Below are 18,988 nucleotides of genomic sequence, written 5' to 3'. Positions count from 1 at the left end.
GCGTGAGTTTTCTTTTCTCCACAGCTCACAATGATGACAAGGTTTATAATAACATCTCAGTTTATTTGGAGAGCATTTGTTCATTCATACATACCATTGCTTAATTTTATTTGACATAAGATTCATTTATAAATATGAATGGCACACATACTGTTTGTGAGCATATAAAGCTTTTTCTTAAATACATTATGCAACAAAGTCATGAGACCTATCTCTCTTCACATTTGACTTCAAAGGCCTCTGTGATAAGTCTACAACATCATAATGCACCCAAAGGATGCATATCAGTTGAATTCCATTTTATTCCAAAAGACTGTTCCTCTAATCTGGCTGACACCAGCTTTCAAAGTCCTCTTCCTCGTTGTGTAGTCACGTGGGTCGTGTCTGTCAGGCTACTGTTTCTCCTTAAGTGATAGCAAATACTTAAGTACCTTCATAATTTGCGTTGTCTTATTTCTACTGGTTAGCTGCCAGCTCTGATTTACTTAAAAATGCATTTTCACAAGAAGGATAATATTCAATACTATACATGTACAATTCTTGTGTCCGTAGGGGCCATTTTTGTGTCATGATGCCAAGATGCCCACCACTAAGGGACATCATGTTTGGTCTTTCTTTTTCTTCCTTTGCTATATTGCTTTGCTAAGGGCATAAGGCACGTTTTCCTCCTCCTCTTCTCCATCCATTGTTTTCAACCGCTTCACTTCAGGCCATGTTGGCTCTCATGGTGTCTGCGGAGGTCCACCTTGCGTTGGAAGCCCTTGGCACAGATCTCACAGCCAAAGGGCTTGAAGCCTGTGTGTTTACGACTGTGTGTGATGAGGTTAGAGCTCTGGCTGAACGCCTTGCCACACACCTGGCATTTGTGGGGCTTCTCACCTAAATAGGCACATACAAAAACATGTTTAAACTGTGGCATCAAATCAATCATAATCAAATATCACAGTTTCATTTTGTATTGATGCCCCTACATGTGAGTGGTATTTTGCATTCCCCATCTAGTATTAAAACAGATAGCATGAGGTAGAGTATATAAACTCAGCAAAAAATGTCCCTTTTTCAGGACCCTGTCTTTCAAAGTTAATTCGTAAAAATCCAAATAACTTCACAGATCTTCATTGTAAAGGGTTTAAACACAGTTTCCCATGCTTGTTCAACGACCCATAAACAATTAATGAATATGCACCTGTGGAACGGTCGTTAAGACACTAACAGCTTACAGACGGTAGGCAGTTAAGGTCAAAGTTATGAAAACTTAGGACACTAAAGAGGCCTTTCTAGTGACTCTGAAAAATACCAAAAGAAAGATGCCCAGGGTCCCTGCTCATCTACGTGAATGTGCCGTAGGCATGCTGCAAAGAGGCATGAGGACTGCAGATGTGGCAAGGGCAATAAATTGCAATGTCCGTACTGTGAGACGCCTACGACAGCGCTACAGGGAGACAGGACGGACAGCTGATTGTCCTCGCAGGGGCAGACCACATGTAACAACACCTGCACAGGATCGGTACATCCGATCATCACACCTGCGGGACAGGTACATAATGGCAACAACAACTGCCCGAGTAACACCAGGAACACACAATGCCTCCATCAGTGCTCAGACTGTCCGCAATAGGCTGAGAGAGGCTGGACTGAGGGCTTGTAGGCCTGTTGTAAGGCAACAACGTCGCCTATGGGCACAAACCCACTGTTGCTGGACCAGACAGGACTGGCAAAAAGTGCTCTTCACTGAAGTGTCTCACCAGGGGTGATGGTCGGATTCACATTTATCGTCGAAGGAATGAGCGTTACACCGAGGCCTGTACTCTGGAGCGGGATCGATTTGGAGGTGGAGGGTCCGTCATGGTCTGGGGCGGTGTATCACAGCATCATCGGACTGAGCTTGTTGTCATTGCAGGCAATCTCAACACTGTGCGTTACAGGGAAGACATCCTCCCCCCTCATGTGGTACCCTTCTTGCAGGCTCATCTTGACATGACCCTCCAGCATGACAATGCCACCAGCCATACTGCTCGTTCTGTGTGTGATTTCCTGCAAGACAGGAATGTCAGTGTTCTGCCATGGCCAGCGAAGAGCCTGGATCTCAATCCCATTGAGCACGTCTGGGACCTGTTGGATCGGATGGTGAAGGCTAGGGTCATTCCCCCCAGAAATGTCCAGGAACTTGCAGGTGCCTTGGTGGAAGAGTGGGTAAGGAGGAGGAGTTGCACTGCAGTACTTAATGCAGCTGGTGGCCACACCAGATACTGACTGTTACTTTTGATTTTGACCCCCCCTTGTTCAGGGACACATTATTCAATTTCTGTTAGTCACATGTCTGTGGAACTTGTTCAGTTTATGTCTCAGTTGTTGAATCTTGTTATGGTCATACAAATATTTACACATGTTAAGTTTACTGAAAACAAACACAGTTGACAGTGAGAGGACATTTCTTTTTTTGCTGAGTTTATGTGCTGTAGAGCTGAAGTCAGTATCAATGACTGGGAGGAAAGAATTGTGCCATTGTTCAGATTTGTCGAACATTCATTTGAGACATATTCTGCCTGCACAGAGTTCCTTTCACAGAGGCCTCGGCAAAGTAGGATAACCAGATATGCAAATCAGATGAACATTTGTTTAAGTTTCTTTTTTTGATTTATCAGTAGTTATTACTCTTGGAAACAATTAATGTTAACAGCACCTAGAAAGCAGAGAACTATAGAGTGAGGCAATTGCTAAAGTTGTCTTTTAGTTTTCTGAGAAATTACAATAGACTCATAAGTAATTGGATCCCTAACTTTGGTGCTATGTGGATGCTCTTCTCTCCTCACCTGTGTGGATGTAGGTGTGTTTCTTCATGTCTGACTTCTGGTGGAATCTCTTTCCACAGTACTGACAGGGGTAGGGCCTGGTGTCTGAGTGGATGAGTAGATGGGTGGAGAGGGTGGAGGAGCGCTTGAATGTCTTTCCACACATCTTGCATTCAAAACTTCTTTCCTTTGTTTAAAGAAACAGGTACAGATGTAGGATCTTAATTTGAGCCAGTTTGTTACAGCAGGAAAATAATCCTGCAGCAACAGGAAATGAGAATTATTATGTGGATAATTTTTTATGGATATTTGTTGTGGGGGTTGATCAATTATCTTTATGGCAAATCAAGTCTGACATTTTTAAGTGGAAATTACAAACTTTAGATACCTTTTTCTTTAACCTATTTTTTTTTAAACCTCCCCAATTTTGTGGTATCCAATTGGCAGTTACAGTCTTGTCCCATCGCTGCAACTCGCATACGGACTCGGGAGAGGCGAAGGTCGAGAGCCATGCGTGCTTCAAAACACGACCCTGCCAAGCCGCACTGCTCGCTTAACCCGGAACCCAGCGGCAACAATGTCGCTAGAGCGCGATGGGACAAGGACATCCCGGCCGGTAAACCCTCCCCTAACCCAGAAGACGCTGGGCCATCTGTGCGCTGCCTCATATGTCTCCCAGTCACGGCAACACAGCCTGGGATCGAACCCGGGTCTGTAGTGACGCCTCAAGCACTGCGATGCAGTGCCTTAGACTGCTGCGCCACTCGGGAGGCTAGGTGCCTTTTTAAACCTTGAATACACTACAAGTTTGCATTTCCTGCTCTGCAACAAGAGTGATTTTAACATCACATTTCAAATATTATAATTCTCATGAAAGTACCTTGGGCTACTTTTCCATGGAAGTACACAAAGAACTTAGGGCAATTTGGGAACTGTGCCAGATTCCACATATCTGTTTGTCTGTCTTGTTTCCTTAACCATCTCTAACAGTGCATTGTGGGTACCTGTGAGTGGACGTTCATGTGTTGCTCCAGACTGACGCCGTGGCCAAAGGTTTTCCTGCAGATGCTGCAGCCGAATGGTCTGGTCCCGCTGTGGGAGCGTCTGACATGAACCTCGAGACCATGAGGGGTTGAGAACACCTGCCGTCGCAGAGGAGGACAGGGGAGTTATCAACCTGCTAGTCACAATGTCGATGTTAATTTAGAGACTGATGAATTGAAAAGACTACATGTGATGTTTTTAATAGGGATATGAGACCACATGCACAACTTTCCCTCTGGTGGCTTTGTGAAATCTCTGTATGCTGTGTGTTGTGGCAGTTTAATTTTGTATAGGCCCATTAGCTATTGTCAGTCTCACAGCGTAAAGAGAAAGCTGTGACTCCACTCCTGCATACGTACCTTGTCACAGGTGATGCAGTGATAAGTGTCAGAGGTGAGGGAGTAGTGTGTGCTGCAGTCTAGAGGTTGCTGTGGCTCAGTGCTGTGGCTGACTTGAGCCCCGTACAGGCTGCTGGCGTGCTGCAGGAGGTAGGGGGGGGGGCCCATCTGACGGAGGTCATAGGGCGCAGGTACAGAGTCCCAGGCATAGGAGGGTTTGTAGAAGGGAGGGAACTCTGCCATGTGAGCCTCTGAGGGTAAACGGAGTAAGATGATTGAGTCAATGAACACTTCCTCTGAAAAAGTTTCTGAATCATATGTTGTCCCATTTAGGACCAATATGGTTCTACTCTTTTCTATTCTATTCCCAACAATTTTTTTGGGGACATCATGTCATCCCTTCACAACATCCCAGCCCAGTTGGAGGGTCTCCCACCTGATAAGTAGTATGGTCGTGGAGCAGGGGCAACCGGCTGTCCTGTTGGCTTAGGGTAAGAGGGGACTGGGCGTTCAGGCTCCTGCTCATGTTTAATATAAGAATAGAGGTCTGGTTCAGGAGGGGAGGGCTGACCCACTGACTGAGGCCTGACTGGAGACTCTGGACTCTGTGGTTCTGACGAGATCACACCTGTCAAGTCACAATTGCAAATAGGATTAATTGAGTGTCAACATAAAGTTCAAATATTTTGTCTGTAAATATGTACATAAATGTACAGTGTAGACTGAAGTCTTAGAATCCTTCAGAATAATGTCTCTTTTGTATATCCGTGAAACCCGCCCTAACCAGTTAATTTCAATAACTCCATGAATGCACTGACAAATCCAAGCATCAATAACAGTCCAAGCATATTTCCCTTGCTTTTGAGATACTTTTTCTAGTCCATCAGGTGTTGCATCTGTCCTCAAATGTAATGTATTTTCTATGATGATGTTTAACATAACATTATAAAAGTCCCACTGTATGCTGCAACGCATCATTATGGATTCACTTTTCTCAAGTCAAATATTTATACATTATTATTTATTTTTAGCAATAGCTTTCATTTAATCAGATAATTAAAAAAATACTAGTCTATGATGGTCAGGGAAGTGAAAAAATAACCAGGAAATCTAAACATGGCATTGTCACTATGTCAATTGATTCATTATAAACTACAATTGATTAAATAACTGGCAAATCATTATACACGTGTCGTTATACAATTGTGAAAGTCTTGATGTGTCGCTATGATAATCTTGACATTCTTACTTGTAAATTCAGGTTCCCTCGGTTCGACTTCGTCTTCATGAGAGCGGTGCACATTGTAAGATGCGCACCTCTTGTTTTTCACCAAAAAGGATCGTGGCATGACAACGCTGTTGGAAAAAAATATTATGATAAATGCTTATAGACAACTCAAAATGTTTTAGGCTAGGCCTAACATTTTTATAATGTACAGTTTATTAGTCTGTGAACTTTCAAGATGTTTAATTAGGCTGATATAACATATTTGATGGAGCGTATCTGAGCGAGGGAAACAAAAATGTAATTACCATTACATAATTCTTAGACACATTGTGTCATATGTGTTAATTCAGTTAAGGTAGGTTGTTTAACTGTATGTTAACACTCATGTTTTAAATGTAAATATTTGAAACATAAAATAGCCAAATATTTTCACACTTGTCCACTCATTCATTTCCATAATATGCTGTGAGGTCCAATGATCTATCAGTAGGTCTTTTTCAGTTATCGTTTTAACTATGTATGTATCTTGAAATATAATGCTGTAAAATACAGAACTTTAAAAAAGTTTCGTTCCAAAAGCATATGTTAGGCTAATTACGTTTAAAGCATCACTGACTTGGATAAGCTAATTGTAAAATGCATTAATTCCATTATAGCCTACATGGATCCATTTTAATTTTTCGAATTATCAATATTTCTAATAATAGGCAACAGGGAATATTCGTTATAGTATTATGCACCTGCTGTAGCCTACTTACCGTTTGTTTATAAGAAGTAGGGAGGATAGTGCTCTTATTATATAGGCTAGGTTAATTATTTCCCCAGTCTTAAAACATCATCCAATCTGTCGAAGAATAAATATTTCCTAAAATCCTTTCGCAAAAGTCAGAATCCAAACCACTGTAAGACATCACACTTGCTGCTCTCTTTCCTTTGCTCCCCTCCCTGATTTTCAATCAGATAATGTTGTGCAGGAATCTGACTGTGGTTTCAACCAATGAGAGGGCCAACTCGCAGGTGGACATTTGCGTAGAAAAACATTGGCCCTGGACACAGTCCCTCGAACTGTTACAAATGATTTCAAGTTTCAAACAGTTCACAAATAAATTGAAATAATTTTAGAACATCATGTCACCCTCATGATTGTATTTTGTTTGGCCACATATAGGGCTAATGGTTTTCAAATTGACTGGAAAAAATGTAATTTGACCAATTAGTGACAGAATATTTTACAAACTTTAACATGTATTAGAGAAACAAAAATAAATCAAATCCAAATGTTTCACTCCTTAGCCTACAATTTGCAATATTTGATTTACAAGATTTACAGTAGTAGTTTCATTCTCACTGTTGTGTAAATGAAATTGCCAATACATCTTGGGTGGCTAAGATTTAAATAAGCAAAACTGGGCCCCAGCACCTCCATTGATACACACACCAAACCAGTCTCCTGCGATTATTCATGTTTACACAGTCTTGTTTGCACTGTACTGTATTTTGTGTATAGCTGTTCATCAGTTAGCCTACCGACATAGATTTGTTTCTATCCAAACTCTGTCATAACTTTTGTCAGTTGGTCTACTCCATCCAAACTGTCATAAAGGCTATTTCTCTTGTGGGCAGGGATACTCTTTAACGAAAATATTATTTTGAAAAATATATTATACAATGAAGTATAGATATAAATATATAGTGTTACAATAATAGTATGTATAAAGCAATGAACGTCACTTTAGCAAGCTACACTAATTATATCTTGCCAAGACAATAATTCATTTTCAGTGCATGAACTCACGATGTCATGAAGTGCAGAGGCATACTTGCGACATCATGTGGCTGTTTTACGTCAATATATTATTCTCATGCGGGCGTCTCGACTACTCTAGAGCAGGGGTATTCAACCTGGGGCCTGCGGAGGTACTGCAAGGGGTCCGCTAAAATATATATTGTGAAAAAGTAGAATATATATATTTAATGTTTTTCTGAATAGCTCTAGCAACAGAATAAACGCATTTTGAATTGGATACATGCTGTATAACATAAGAATATCTTCTCTCTAATGATGTCAGCTTTATTTCTCAACTCCTAATATTGAGCAAATTACACTCACTGGAGTATCTGCTTTCTTAACTTGGACATATATTTTTGCCAACACATGGCTAACCTTTGTTTAACCAGCTGCTATTAGCGAAAATGTGTTTGGAGTTACCTTTCTAGCTAATAGGATGTTAGTTTATACTTCCTATTCAATTATGTTGGAAGCAGAGACGTAGCCCGAAATTCATTGGTGGGTGGGCCTGCAGAAATGTGGGTGCCTCCCCCCCTTCGATATCGGGCAAAGTGACAAATGTACAGTTGTATAGCTCATCTCATGCTATTTGTTACGTACGCATCTAGGAAGAGGGAACGCAACATCTCAACTCCCCGTGGAGCAAAAGAGGTATGTGATTGTAGGTGCGAGTAAGGATGACAAAAAGGCAGAGAATTTACAGTTTACTGGGAATGTATTCCTTCACATGGTAAATTTGGCAAAGGGGCTGGACGGAACCAAAGCAAAGAAAGTAGATGTCAAAGCCCCCTCTTCTACCATACCTGCCTACCCACTACTTACCTAGCTTTTAGCACCACCTGGTGGGCTAACCAAAATATAGGGGGTGGCCCGCCCAGGTCTGACCTAGTGTGCATAGACAGATTCAATACTATGTATGCCAGCAGGCCTCTTGCGTAAGCACTCCCTAGGTGCCTTCCCCTTCGGAACAAATTAAACAGAATATTAACAATGTCAATAATCCAAAAAACCTGCATTCTATTGACACACAGGACATACTAATCAGCTCTCTCAGCAACAACCAACATAGGACATAGCAAATCTCCTCTATCTGAGAAACAACCAACACAGGATATAACCCTCAGCTCTATCTGAGAAACAACCAACACAGGATATAACCCTCAGCTCTCTCCTAACAAACACTGGCTTTTCTAGCTTCTGAAGGAGTCTGTAATTACAGACAGCTGTATCCTTTGACGAGAGGGCGGGGTCAGCTCCAATTAGCAATGGGGCCGACCAATCAGCTGCTTGGGGGAATTTCAGGAAGCCATCCTGAAATACACATACAAACAAAACCACAACACAGAAACTGGGGAACGTAACACGCCCACCACAAAACATGCAAACATACAGTTTGCAGTAACAAAACCTAACGCATCCCCAGTTACTAAACCCGTGATAGAGTGTCGGCAACCACATTCGCCGAGCCCTTCACATACTTTATCTGTACATTGTATCCTTGTACAATCAGAGCCCACCGCATAAGGCGGTGGTTCTGATTGTACATTTGCTTCAAAAACGCCAAAGGATTATGGTCCGTGAAGACCAGTATAGGCAAGGCACTGGAGCCTAAATATACTTCAAAGAACTTTAAGGCTAGCAATAAAGCCAGTAAAGCTAGCAATAAAGCAATATTGGCCCGTCAGTTTCTCTTGTTCAATGTTGTAGTACCTTGACTAACACGAGTTGAACTTACGGGAGAAGAAACTGACGGGCCAATCCACTCCCTCTTCCTGAAAGAGAACTGCACCCACCCCCACTATACTAGCGTCTACCTCCAACTTAAAAGGTTTGTCAAAGTTGGGGGCGGCAAGCACTGGGGCACTACAAAGTAGCGCTTTAGCCGACTCAAAAGCATAGTTACAGTCCTGGGACCACTTAAATGGTACCTTGGGACTAAGCAGAGACGTAAGGGGAGTTACTCTTACAAAATGTACCCTACCATCCCCAGGAATCTGTGCAACTGGCGGCGAGTCGTGGGAGCTGGAAAAACAACAATTGCTTCCATTTGCCAGTTACTGGGCGCACTTGACCTCGTCCCACTTGTTTCCCTAAGTCACTGTAGCCTTCCCAAACTCACACTTGGCCAAATTGAGGGTTAAAAGTGGCGAGATGATCAGACCAAATAGACGAATGAATTACATCGTCTAGGTCAGCAGTACAATTTGACACATTTGCGACAAAAAAGGCGCTGAAAAGTAGCAGGTGCATTAAACATTCAAAAGGGCATCAGTGTTTTGTACGAAGTTATCAGGCGTAACGAAAGCCGAGATGTCAGAAGCTCGAGAGGTCAGAGACACCTGCCAATAACTTTTTAGCAAATCTAACGTAAGCAGCAGAGCCAATTCTAACAGTGCAGTCATCCAAGTAAGGTAGAGGAAAATAATCAGACTTTGTAACTGCATTTACACAACGATAGTCCGTACATAAGCGGGACATACATGGGGAACTCCAGGAGCTATTACTGGGTTTTGCCATGTCATGCTGTAATAAATAAGCTACCTCACTTTTCATTACCTCCCTTTTCTTAATGTTAACCCAGTACAGATGCTGACGTATAGGAGCAGCGTTCCCCACATCCACATCATGTTCCAAGACGGACGTGCGACTTGGAACGTCCTGAAACAGAGAAAACCATTTATCAATAGGATAAGATCATTAGTTTGATTGTTATCCAAATGTACCATTTGAGAGGGTAACTTTCAGCATCTCCGAATTACATCAGCGCTCACACTGCTGTAACGTATGGCGTAACGCCAACCCGTCCTTATCCTCCTCTAGGTCCCAGCCAGGCTTCAGCACCGCAGCCACACTGGAGACAGCGGGCTGGACCGGCTTACCTGAGCAGCTGTCTGGAGTATCACGCACATAAAATGCTTTCAGCATGTTAACATGACACACGGGAAGAACGCATACGATCGGGGGTCTTAATCACATAATTGGTGTCACTGAGTTTCTTTTCCACAAGATACGGCCCAGAAAAACGTGCCGACAGAGATGAGCCAGGGATTGGCAACAAAACTAAAACTTGATCCCCCGGTGCAAAAGAACAGCCAACAGCCTTTTTGTCATAATGCAACTTCACGCGCTTGAGATGAAGAGACTTTTGGGCTAACGCACATGCTGCGTGCAGTCTCTCCCACATCTTACTGACATAATCCAACATTTATAGGGGCGCTACTGGGTGTAGGAGATAGGATATGCTCCTCCAAAACTTTTAGCGGACTCCGTGGGGTGTGTCCAAACACAAGGTCAGCAGGGCTGAATCCTAAGTACTCCTGTATTGTTTCCCTGATAGCAAATAGGACAAAGGGCACCCCCTCATCCCAATCGGTACTGGTATCCATGCAATACTTGCGTAACATTTCCTTTAGCGTCTGATGCCAGCATTCGAGGGCCCCTCGACTCTCCGGATGATACAGACTGGAGACCTGATGGGAAATACACAGCGTCTTTAACACGTTTGAGAAATGTTTTGACAGAGTTGATTCCCTGATCAGTTTGGATTACTTTAGGGAGTCCAAACGTAGAGAAGAACTTCACTAGTGCCTTCACCACAGTCTTAGCCGTTATAGTCTGGAGAAGAACAGCCTCTGGGTATCGAGTAGCAATGCACATCATTGTTAAACCGGTGGGGTTAAAGGATCCCGGATGAGCCCCCATTATGTTACGTACGCATCTAGGAAGAGGGAACGCAACACCCTGCAACTAAACTCCCCGTGGAGCAAAAGAGGTATGGGATTGTAGGTGCGAGTAAGGATGACTAAAAGGCAGAGAATTTAACATTTACTGGGAATTTATTCCTTTACATGGTAAATTTTGGGAAATGGGGCTGGACGGAACCAAAGCAAAGAAAGTAAACGTCAAGGCCCCCTCTTCTACCTTACCTGCCTACCCACTACTTACCTAATTTTTAGCACCACCTGGTATGCTAACCAAAATACAGGGGGTGGTCCACCCAGGTCTTACCTAGTGTGCATAGACAGATTCAATACTACGGGTTATGTATGCCAGCAGGCCTCTTACCTAAGCACCTTCCCCTTCCCCCCTTGGAAAAAATTAAACAGAATAATACAAACAATGTCAATAATCCAAAAAAAACCTGCATTCTATTGACACACAGGACATACTAATCAGCTCTCTCAGCAACAACCAACATAGGACATAGCAAATCTCCTCTCTATCTGAGAAACAACCAACACAGGCTATAACCCTCAGTTCTATCTGAGAAACAACCAACACAGGCTATAACCCTCAGCTCTCTCCTAACAAAGGAACACTGGCTTTTCTAGCTTCTGAAGGAGTCTGTAATTACAGACAGCTGTATCCTTTGACGAGAGGGCGTGGTCAGCTCCAATTAGCAATGGGGCCGACCAATCAGCTGCTTGGGGAAATTTCAGGAAGCCATCCTGAAACACACACACACACATACAAACAAAACCACAACACAGAAACTGGGGAACGTAACACTATTCTACACATTTTGCCATGAGGCTGAGAGAAAATGTTTTTATTTTAAACTAATTACCGCAAAATTATTAGTGTGTTGACTGTTAAAGTCACTGGATTATGAGATTTCTTGTTTGCTATATGAACAAGTGAAATACACAGTGACACATGCCTCAATGCTGTCATATTCCTGGCTTATTGGGGGTGTGGCTTTCAGTTAGTTATTTTTGGCAAGGATAATGTAGCTATCATACAGAACTACTACACATCCTGTTGCAAGCTTTGACGTATTCACTCAAGGCGCAGGGTAAGTTAAACCTCCACATTCCTCCATGCAAACTCTCATGACAAGTAACCAAGCAAGTAGATATTATAGCCTTTTTAGTGTCTCGTGTAAATAATTGATATTGTGTGTATTCTTGTTAAGCATTTTTCAATTTACCTAGCTAGCTACCGTAGCATTTTTCAATTACAGTACTATACTTTTTTAAATTACCCTGGCCTTTGTAGCTAACTAGCTAATCTTAGGTCTCTCCGTTGATCAGAAGCAAGGAGGGTTCTGTGCTATGTACCGGATTGCAACCACCACTCCGATAAGCACACGTGTATTTTCTCATTTTTCGAACTCGGTAAGTGAGAGGCGATGCTGGAGCTATGTGATAACTTAAGCCTTGTATGCTAGCTGCTAACAAGCTATTTTGGTTAGGTCAAAGATTTGTGGTTAGCTAGATGTTTTTTAAAATGAGCTAGATAACCACTGACTGTACTGATGTGTGCAACACACATTACCTTCCTTACAAGTAAAAATACAATCAGCATAGGCTAGCATAATGACTGTTGTGACCTTTTATTATTGACAAGTCCTTTGTGACCTAAGTTAGCCAACGTTAGCTCACGGTTTGTGTAGTCATATTTTTTCACGTGGTGACATGCTAGCTAAAGTTATCCAACCAGGGCAGGGATGTAGCTATCTAAATATTGCCTGTTGGCTTAGCTAGTTAGGCACCTTGGTTGGCTAGTTGGCTACATTAGCTAATGTTAGCTAGCTAACGTTGTACCATATCTCACCGTGGTGGAGCCGGACTTTCCCGACAGGCAGTGACATGGTAACCATTAGCGCTAACGTTAAATATCCCTGCTCTGTTGGACTAGCTAGCATGTCACCACCCGTGGGGTCTGGGGAAAAGTCTGACTACACGAACAATGAGGTGAAGTAACTAGCTAGCTAAACGTTAACTAAATATCCCTGCCCTGGTGGGCTAACATTAGCTATTATGTCACCACTTGGAAAAGTGTGACTACACGAACGGTGAGCTAACGTTAAGTAGCTGGATAGCTAGTTGACAAAGGACTTGTGGGGTCAATGTTTTCCCATACAAGACACCTATGGTTTTGTTCCACGAGTGCATCTGTTGTACAAGACTAATCAGATGACCTGTGAAGTCAGTTGTAAATGTCAGCAGGAATGGAAATTAAGATAGCCTGAGGCTAGTACCTTTCAGACTGGGCTAGTAGACAATGTGCCAAACTAGCCTGGTACAGCAGTGAAATGGCGAGTAGAAAATGTGCCAAACTAGCCTAACACCGTAATGAAATTTTGCCTTTGTAAACATCGCATGCCACAGCAGGACCTGAATGTTACCCAGGCTCGTAGAAATCCCGCTCTGCTGGCCAGTGGCCAAAATCTAGATGTACTGTATGTCAGTCGCGTTCAGACGATGGCCCTATCACTGTAGGTCCTCCTCAGTGACCTCAGTGCTGAGGGTTTTAAGTTTCCTCTTGAGAATTAGAATCATAAACAGTCGTATATCTCGTCGCAATACTTCACTTCTTCAGGCAAATAGTACCCTAGACTGTCCTGATCATCTAGTTCAACATTTCAGATAATTCCTCCATCCCAACAGAAATGTCCCATCCACATAGAAGGATTTTAGATATGCAGATACAGTACCAGTCAAACGTTTGGACACACTTACTCATTCAAGGGTTTTAAGAAAAAAGTGTTAAACAAATCAAAATATATTTTATATTTGAGATTCTTCAAAGTAGCCACCCTGTGCCTTGATGACAGCTCTGCACACTCTCTCAATCAGCTTCATGAAGTAGTCACCTGGAATGCATTTCAATTAACAGGTGTGCCTTGATAAAAGTTCATTTGTGGAATTTCTTTCCTTCTTAATGTGTTTGAGCCAATCAGTTGTGTTGTGACAAGGTAGGTGTGGTATACAGAAGATGGCCCTGTTTGGTAAAATACCAAATCCATATTATGGCAAGAACAGATCAAATAAGCAAAGAGAAACGACGGTCCATCATTACTTTAAGACATGAAGGTCAGTCAATTCGGAAAATTTCAAGAACTTTGAAAGTTGCTTCAAGTGCAGTTGCAAAAACCATTAAGCGCAATGATGAAACTGGCTCTCACGAGGACCGCCACAGGATCGGAAGACCCAGAGTTGCCTCTGCTGCAGAGAATAAGTTCATTAGAGTTACCAGCCTCAGAAATTGCAGCCCAGATAAATGTTTCACAGAGTTCAAGCAACAGACACATCTCAACATCAACTGTTCAGAGGAGACTGCGTGAATCAGGCCTTCGTGGTCGAATTGCTGCTAAGAAACTACGACTTAAGGACACCAATAAGAATAAGAGACTTGCTTGGGCCAAGAAACACGAGCAATGGACATTAGACTGGTGGAAATCTGTCTTTTGGTCTGATGTTCTACCAACACATTGCCTGTAGTACTCGCGCTACAAAAACTCTTGACCATTGTTACACCCTCCCCCTCTTTCCCTTCCTATATGCAGAAACTCAAACGGGAAGTACCTGTGCTAAGGTCTATTCAACGCTGGTCTGACCAATCAGAATCCATGCTTCAAGATTGTTTTGATCACGAGGACTGGGATATGTTCCGGGTTGCCTCAGAGTAACATTGACATATACACAGACACGGTGATTGCGTTCATCAGGAAGTGTATAGGGGATGTTGTTCCCACTGACTATTCAAATCTACCCAAACCAAAAAACGTGGATAGATGGCAGCATTTGGGCAAAACTGAAAGCGCGAACCACCGCATTTAACCATAGCAAGGTGACTGGGAATATGGTTGAACAGAAACAGTGTAATTATTCCCTCCGTAAGGCAATCAAACAAGCAAAATGTCAGTGCAGAGAAAAAGTGGGTTTGCAATTTAATGGCTCAGACACAAGACAAATGTGGCAGGGTCTACAGACAATCCCGGATTTCAAAGGGAAAACCAGCCACGTCGCGGACACCGACATCTTGTTCCTGGACAAGCTAAACACATTCTTTGCCCGCTTTGAGTATATAACAGTGCCATCAATGTGGCTCTCGTTCTCCGTGGCCGACGTGAGTTATACATTTAAGAATGTTAATCCTCGCAAGGCTGCCGGCCCAGACGGCATACCTAGCCGTGTCCTCAGAGCATCCGTCAGAAAAAGCATTATAAATATTCACTTACTTTTGATGATCTTCATCAGAATGCACTCCCAGGAATCCCAGTTCCACAATAAATGTTTGTTTTGTTCGATAAAGTCAATTTATGTCCAAATACCTCCTTTTTGTTCACGCGTTTGGGTCACAAATCCAAATTCATGAGGCGCGAGCACTAGGTCCAGACGAAAAGTCAAAAAGTTCCGTTATAGTTTGTAGAAACATGTCAAACGATGTATAGAATCAATCTTTAGGATGTTTTTAACATAAATCTTCAATAATGTTTTAACCGGAGAATTCCTTTGTCTTTAGAAATGCAATGGAACGCAGCTTACTCTCACGGGTGCGTGCGAGACTGAGCTCATGGCACTCTGCCAGACCTCTGGTTGAAACAGCTCTCATTCTCTCCCCCTTCACAGTAGAAGCCTCAAACAAGGTTCTAAATACTGTTGACATCTAGTGGAAGCCGTAGGAAGTGCAATCGGACCAAATTTCCACTGTATCTTGGATAGGCAAAGAGTTGAAAAACTGCAAACCTCAGATTTCCCACTTCCTGGTTGGATTTTTTCTCAGGGTTTTGCGTGCCATATGAGTACTGTTATACTCACATACATCATTCAAACAGTTTTAGAAACTTCAGAGTGTTTTCTATCCAAATCTAATAATATGCATATCTTAGCTTCTGGGCCTGAGTAGCAGGCAGTTTACTCTGGGCACCTTATTCATCCAAGCTACTCAATACTGCCCCCCATCCATAAGAAGTTAAGCAGTGACGGAGTAGCGCACTTGGCCCTAACCACTCCTCCATAATTGGTGCCGTCAACCTCCCTCTCCGCATGGTGTGCCAGTTGGGTTTGGTACGCTGTCCAACTTTTGCCTGCCCTATAGCCTCCTGCTGCTCCACTGACAGCGCCATGCCAGCCAGGATGCCTGTATGCCCCAGGTGCCCTTGTTTTTTAATAATGTCCGATACCCTCCCTGTCATCCCTGTCTGTATCGGTTGTTCTGGCTCAGGTTCAAGGAGACATGCCATTCCACTGAACCTGCCACAGAGAAGGTGTTTTAGCTACTGAAGATCCTCCTCTGTTGGCTCTCGGGACAGAGGGTTGAAGTCTTCGGCTGGGTACAGGTCCTCCACTGACTGCACCTGGTTGGTCACGGCTGGCTTCCTCCACTCACATTCCACATCCGTATGGCCGAAATTGTGAACTGCCAAAATAGGCTGCATGGCTACACTTATGAGCTCCACGGAGGCATTTGCATGTGGTATAGAGAATCCCCTGGTGACCTAAAGAGACCTGCCAAGAGGAAGGATGTTAAGTGACACATATCTTTCAATTCATGACTTTGAACACCTTGAAATGCAATTGTTAAAAGAAATGTGCTATATTGATGTCTGACATTACTGCTATAGGGGACAAGTGCAGTTTTTCAATAAACTTAATTTATAACTTGGGATTTTATCACTCATATAGGGGGAAGGATCCTATAAATGAAGGCTATGTGAATGGATTTACCAGTCCGAATAAATAAATACTGTGCTTTTGAAGATTTCTCTCTGGTCATGAAACTACAATACAGGCTAGATGTCTAAACAAAGTCAATTCTGAATGTCATTAGATTTTTAGATTCATTCTCATCAATGACAACATTCTAGAACTGTTATCACTGAAGTCTGGTATCCGGGGTGATCTAGTTATTGATTATATAATTAATCTCTTGTAGAATGTTGACAGCTGTATAGAACGCTTTGTATTGCTAAGATGCTCAAACTTAACTTAATAGCTACACTCACCGACACAGGATAAACGTTATCCCTCACGATGGCCCTGATCAAACTGGTAAGTTGCCACTAAACTATAGCTGTACTTATCCAGAATCCAAGACTTATAGTGGTCTTCTCCCCTTTTTAATGCTCTTATGCTCATCCTTGAAGAAAATGCCATAAGGTCTGAAATAGACATACTTTACAAACAATTACCTAGGCTAAGTAATCCAAAATTATTTTTTGATCTACTGACTAAGACAGAGAAAGGAGATGAAAGATGTTCAATACTTTATTCACTTCATTTCAATGCAGCACATGGATTCATCGTGGATTCGGCACAGCTCTCTGATCGCACTGGTGAACGGTAGCTGACAGTGCTGGCTAGAGATGACATGCAGGAGCATCCTGCAGAAATGTGTGGTCTTGCAGAGGTCTTCTCTGTTGCTAATTAGCATTTAACATTTTTTAGTGTAAATTGGGGCTAATATATTAATAAAACTCACCTTGTCTGAGAGAGAATAACACGGTTATCATGACATCACACCAAGGTAAGCCTACACAAAACACATACTTAATTTGAAGTGTTTGTAAAATTCACTATGTGAAAAATGAATGGTGGAAAGATGATTGGAACCATTTCCGTGTTTGACCGCTAGGTTTTATGGGTATTATGACATGTCCACTGTGGAGCTCTTATAGAGCTGTTCTGATCTCTGAACCTCTTCTAAACAGATGTAGTGTCACCAGTGAATTGTGCAATGATGATGTGATATGTTTATATATATATACAGTAACTTCACTCAAAAATTTTGGCAAATTGGAAATTATTTACTTTATTCACACTTTTTAGTTTTGGTTTGGGTAGCAACACACATCACATGCGGAAGCACATGCCTCCCAGGCAGTAGTTTGGTTAGACCCGATTCAGTGATTAAGATTCCACATAACTATGATTGCATTTAGATCTCATGAAATATGTTAGAAATACAGTCTAGAAGCAAAGAAACATCTAAGCACTTTATAAAGGCACAGATGATTAAAAGCAGAATCTGATTAATAGAGCCATGATTGGATTTTTGTAATTATCATAACCTATTGTCAAATATGATCATGTATAATATTTGAATGGTCATTATTTTAATTGAAGAGCTGATTCAAATAGATTGCCAATACAAGTAATTACTTGATTCGTTTCATCTTAATATACAGTATATATCCCATATTGTAGACTCAATTAAAGTGTAACATACTGTTTCGAATATGTACCATTTTGAACATACACATACATCGCATATGTAATAATTAAGCAATAAGGCCCGAGGGGCTGTGGTATATGGCCAATACACCACGGCTGAGGACTGTTCTTAGGCACGACGGGGCTCAAAGTGCCTGGATACTTCCCTTAGCCGTGGTGTTTTGACCATATACTGTATCACAAACCCCAGAGGTGCCTTATTGCTATTATAAACGGTTTACCAACATATACTGAACAAAAATATAAATGCAACATGCAACAATTTCAAAGATTTTACTGATTAACAGTTCATACAGTATATGGAAATCAGTCAATTGAAATAACTTAATTAGGCCCTAAATCTATGGATTTCACAAGACTGGGAATACAGATATGCATCTGTTGGTCACAGATAACTTAACAAAAAAGGTAGGGGTGTGGATCAGAAAACCAGACAGTATCTGCTGTGACCACCATTTGCCCTATGGTGCGCAACACATCTCCTTCGCATTGAATTGATCAGGCTGTTGATTGTGGCCTGTGTAATGTTGTCCCCACTCCTCTTCAGTGGCTGGATATTGGTGGGAACTGGAACACGCTGTCGTACACGTTGCTCCAGAGTATTCCAAAAATGCTTAATGGGTGACATTTCTGTTGAGGATGCAGACCATGGAAGAACTGAGACATTTTCAGCTTCCAGGAATTGTGTACAGATCGTTGCGACATGGGACCGTGCACCATCATGCTGAAATATGAGGTGATGGCAGCGGATAAATGGCACGACAATGGGCCTCGGGATCTTGTCACGTTATCTCTATGCATTCAAATTGCCATAGAAAAAATGCAATTGTGTTTTC

The 18,988-nt window shown here is 42.2% G+C and overlaps 1 protein-coding gene and 1 long non-coding RNA gene across 3 annotated transcripts; one reads left to right on the top strand and one right to left on the bottom strand.

The window, feature by feature from the left end:
- Positions 1-302: 302 nt before the first annotated feature.
- On the bottom strand, positions 303-6,358 carry LOC111961560 (zinc finger protein Gfi-1b). Of its 2 annotated transcripts, XM_023983936.2 has the most exons (7): positions 6,161-6,358; positions 5,424-5,530; positions 4,611-4,802; positions 4,196-4,425; positions 3,797-3,934; positions 2,814-2,979; positions 303-879 (listed from the first exon to the last, which is right to left on the bottom strand). In XM_023983936.2, exons 2-7 carry the CDS (start codon positions 5,521-5,523, stop codon positions 701-703), a joined length of 1,005 nt encoding a protein of 334 aa, XP_023839704.1. In that variant the 5' UTR covers positions 5,524-5,530; positions 6,161-6,358; the 3' UTR covers positions 303-700. The 2 variants fall into 2 exon arrangements, with proteins under 2 accessions (XP_023839704.1, XP_070298100.1); XM_070441999.1 differs by lacking the exon at positions 2,814-2,979 and having other exon boundaries at positions 615-879.
- A 5,295-nt stretch (positions 6,359-11,653) lies between these two features.
- On the top strand, positions 11,654-18,763 carry LOC111961559 (uncharacterized). The gene is made up of 3 exons (XR_002877007.2): positions 11,654-11,986; positions 12,198-12,308; positions 16,144-18,763. It is a non-coding gene; the product is annotated as an uncharacterized lncRNA (long non-coding RNA).
- Positions 18,764-18,988: the final 225 nt, after the last annotated feature.

The sequence above is a fragment of the Salvelinus sp. IW2-2015 genome, linkage group LG4q.1:29, assembly GCF_002910315.2.
Source record: "Salvelinus sp. IW2-2015 linkage group LG4q.1:29, ASM291031v2, whole genome shotgun sequence".
Lineage (NCBI taxonomy): Eukaryota > Metazoa > Chordata > Actinopteri > Salmoniformes > Salmonidae > Salvelinus > Salvelinus sp. IW2-2015.
This window is presented reverse-complemented; position numbering and strand designations above follow the sequence as displayed.

Bases quoted from the DNA above. Each gene is read 5' to 3' on its own strand.
- LOC111961560 (XM_023983936.2), bottom strand. From the start codon at position 5,523: ATGCCACGATCCTTTTTGGTGAAAAACAAGAGGTGCGCATCTTACAAT. The intron at 4,803-5,423 runs GTAAGAATGTCA...GTGACTTGACAG, and splicing joins GAGGGAACCTGAATTTACAA to GTGTGATCTCGTCAGAACCA. The intron at 3,935-4,195 runs GTACGTATGCAG...CTGCGACGGCAG, and splicing joins ACTGCATCACCTGTGACAAG to GTGTTCTCAACCCCTCATGG.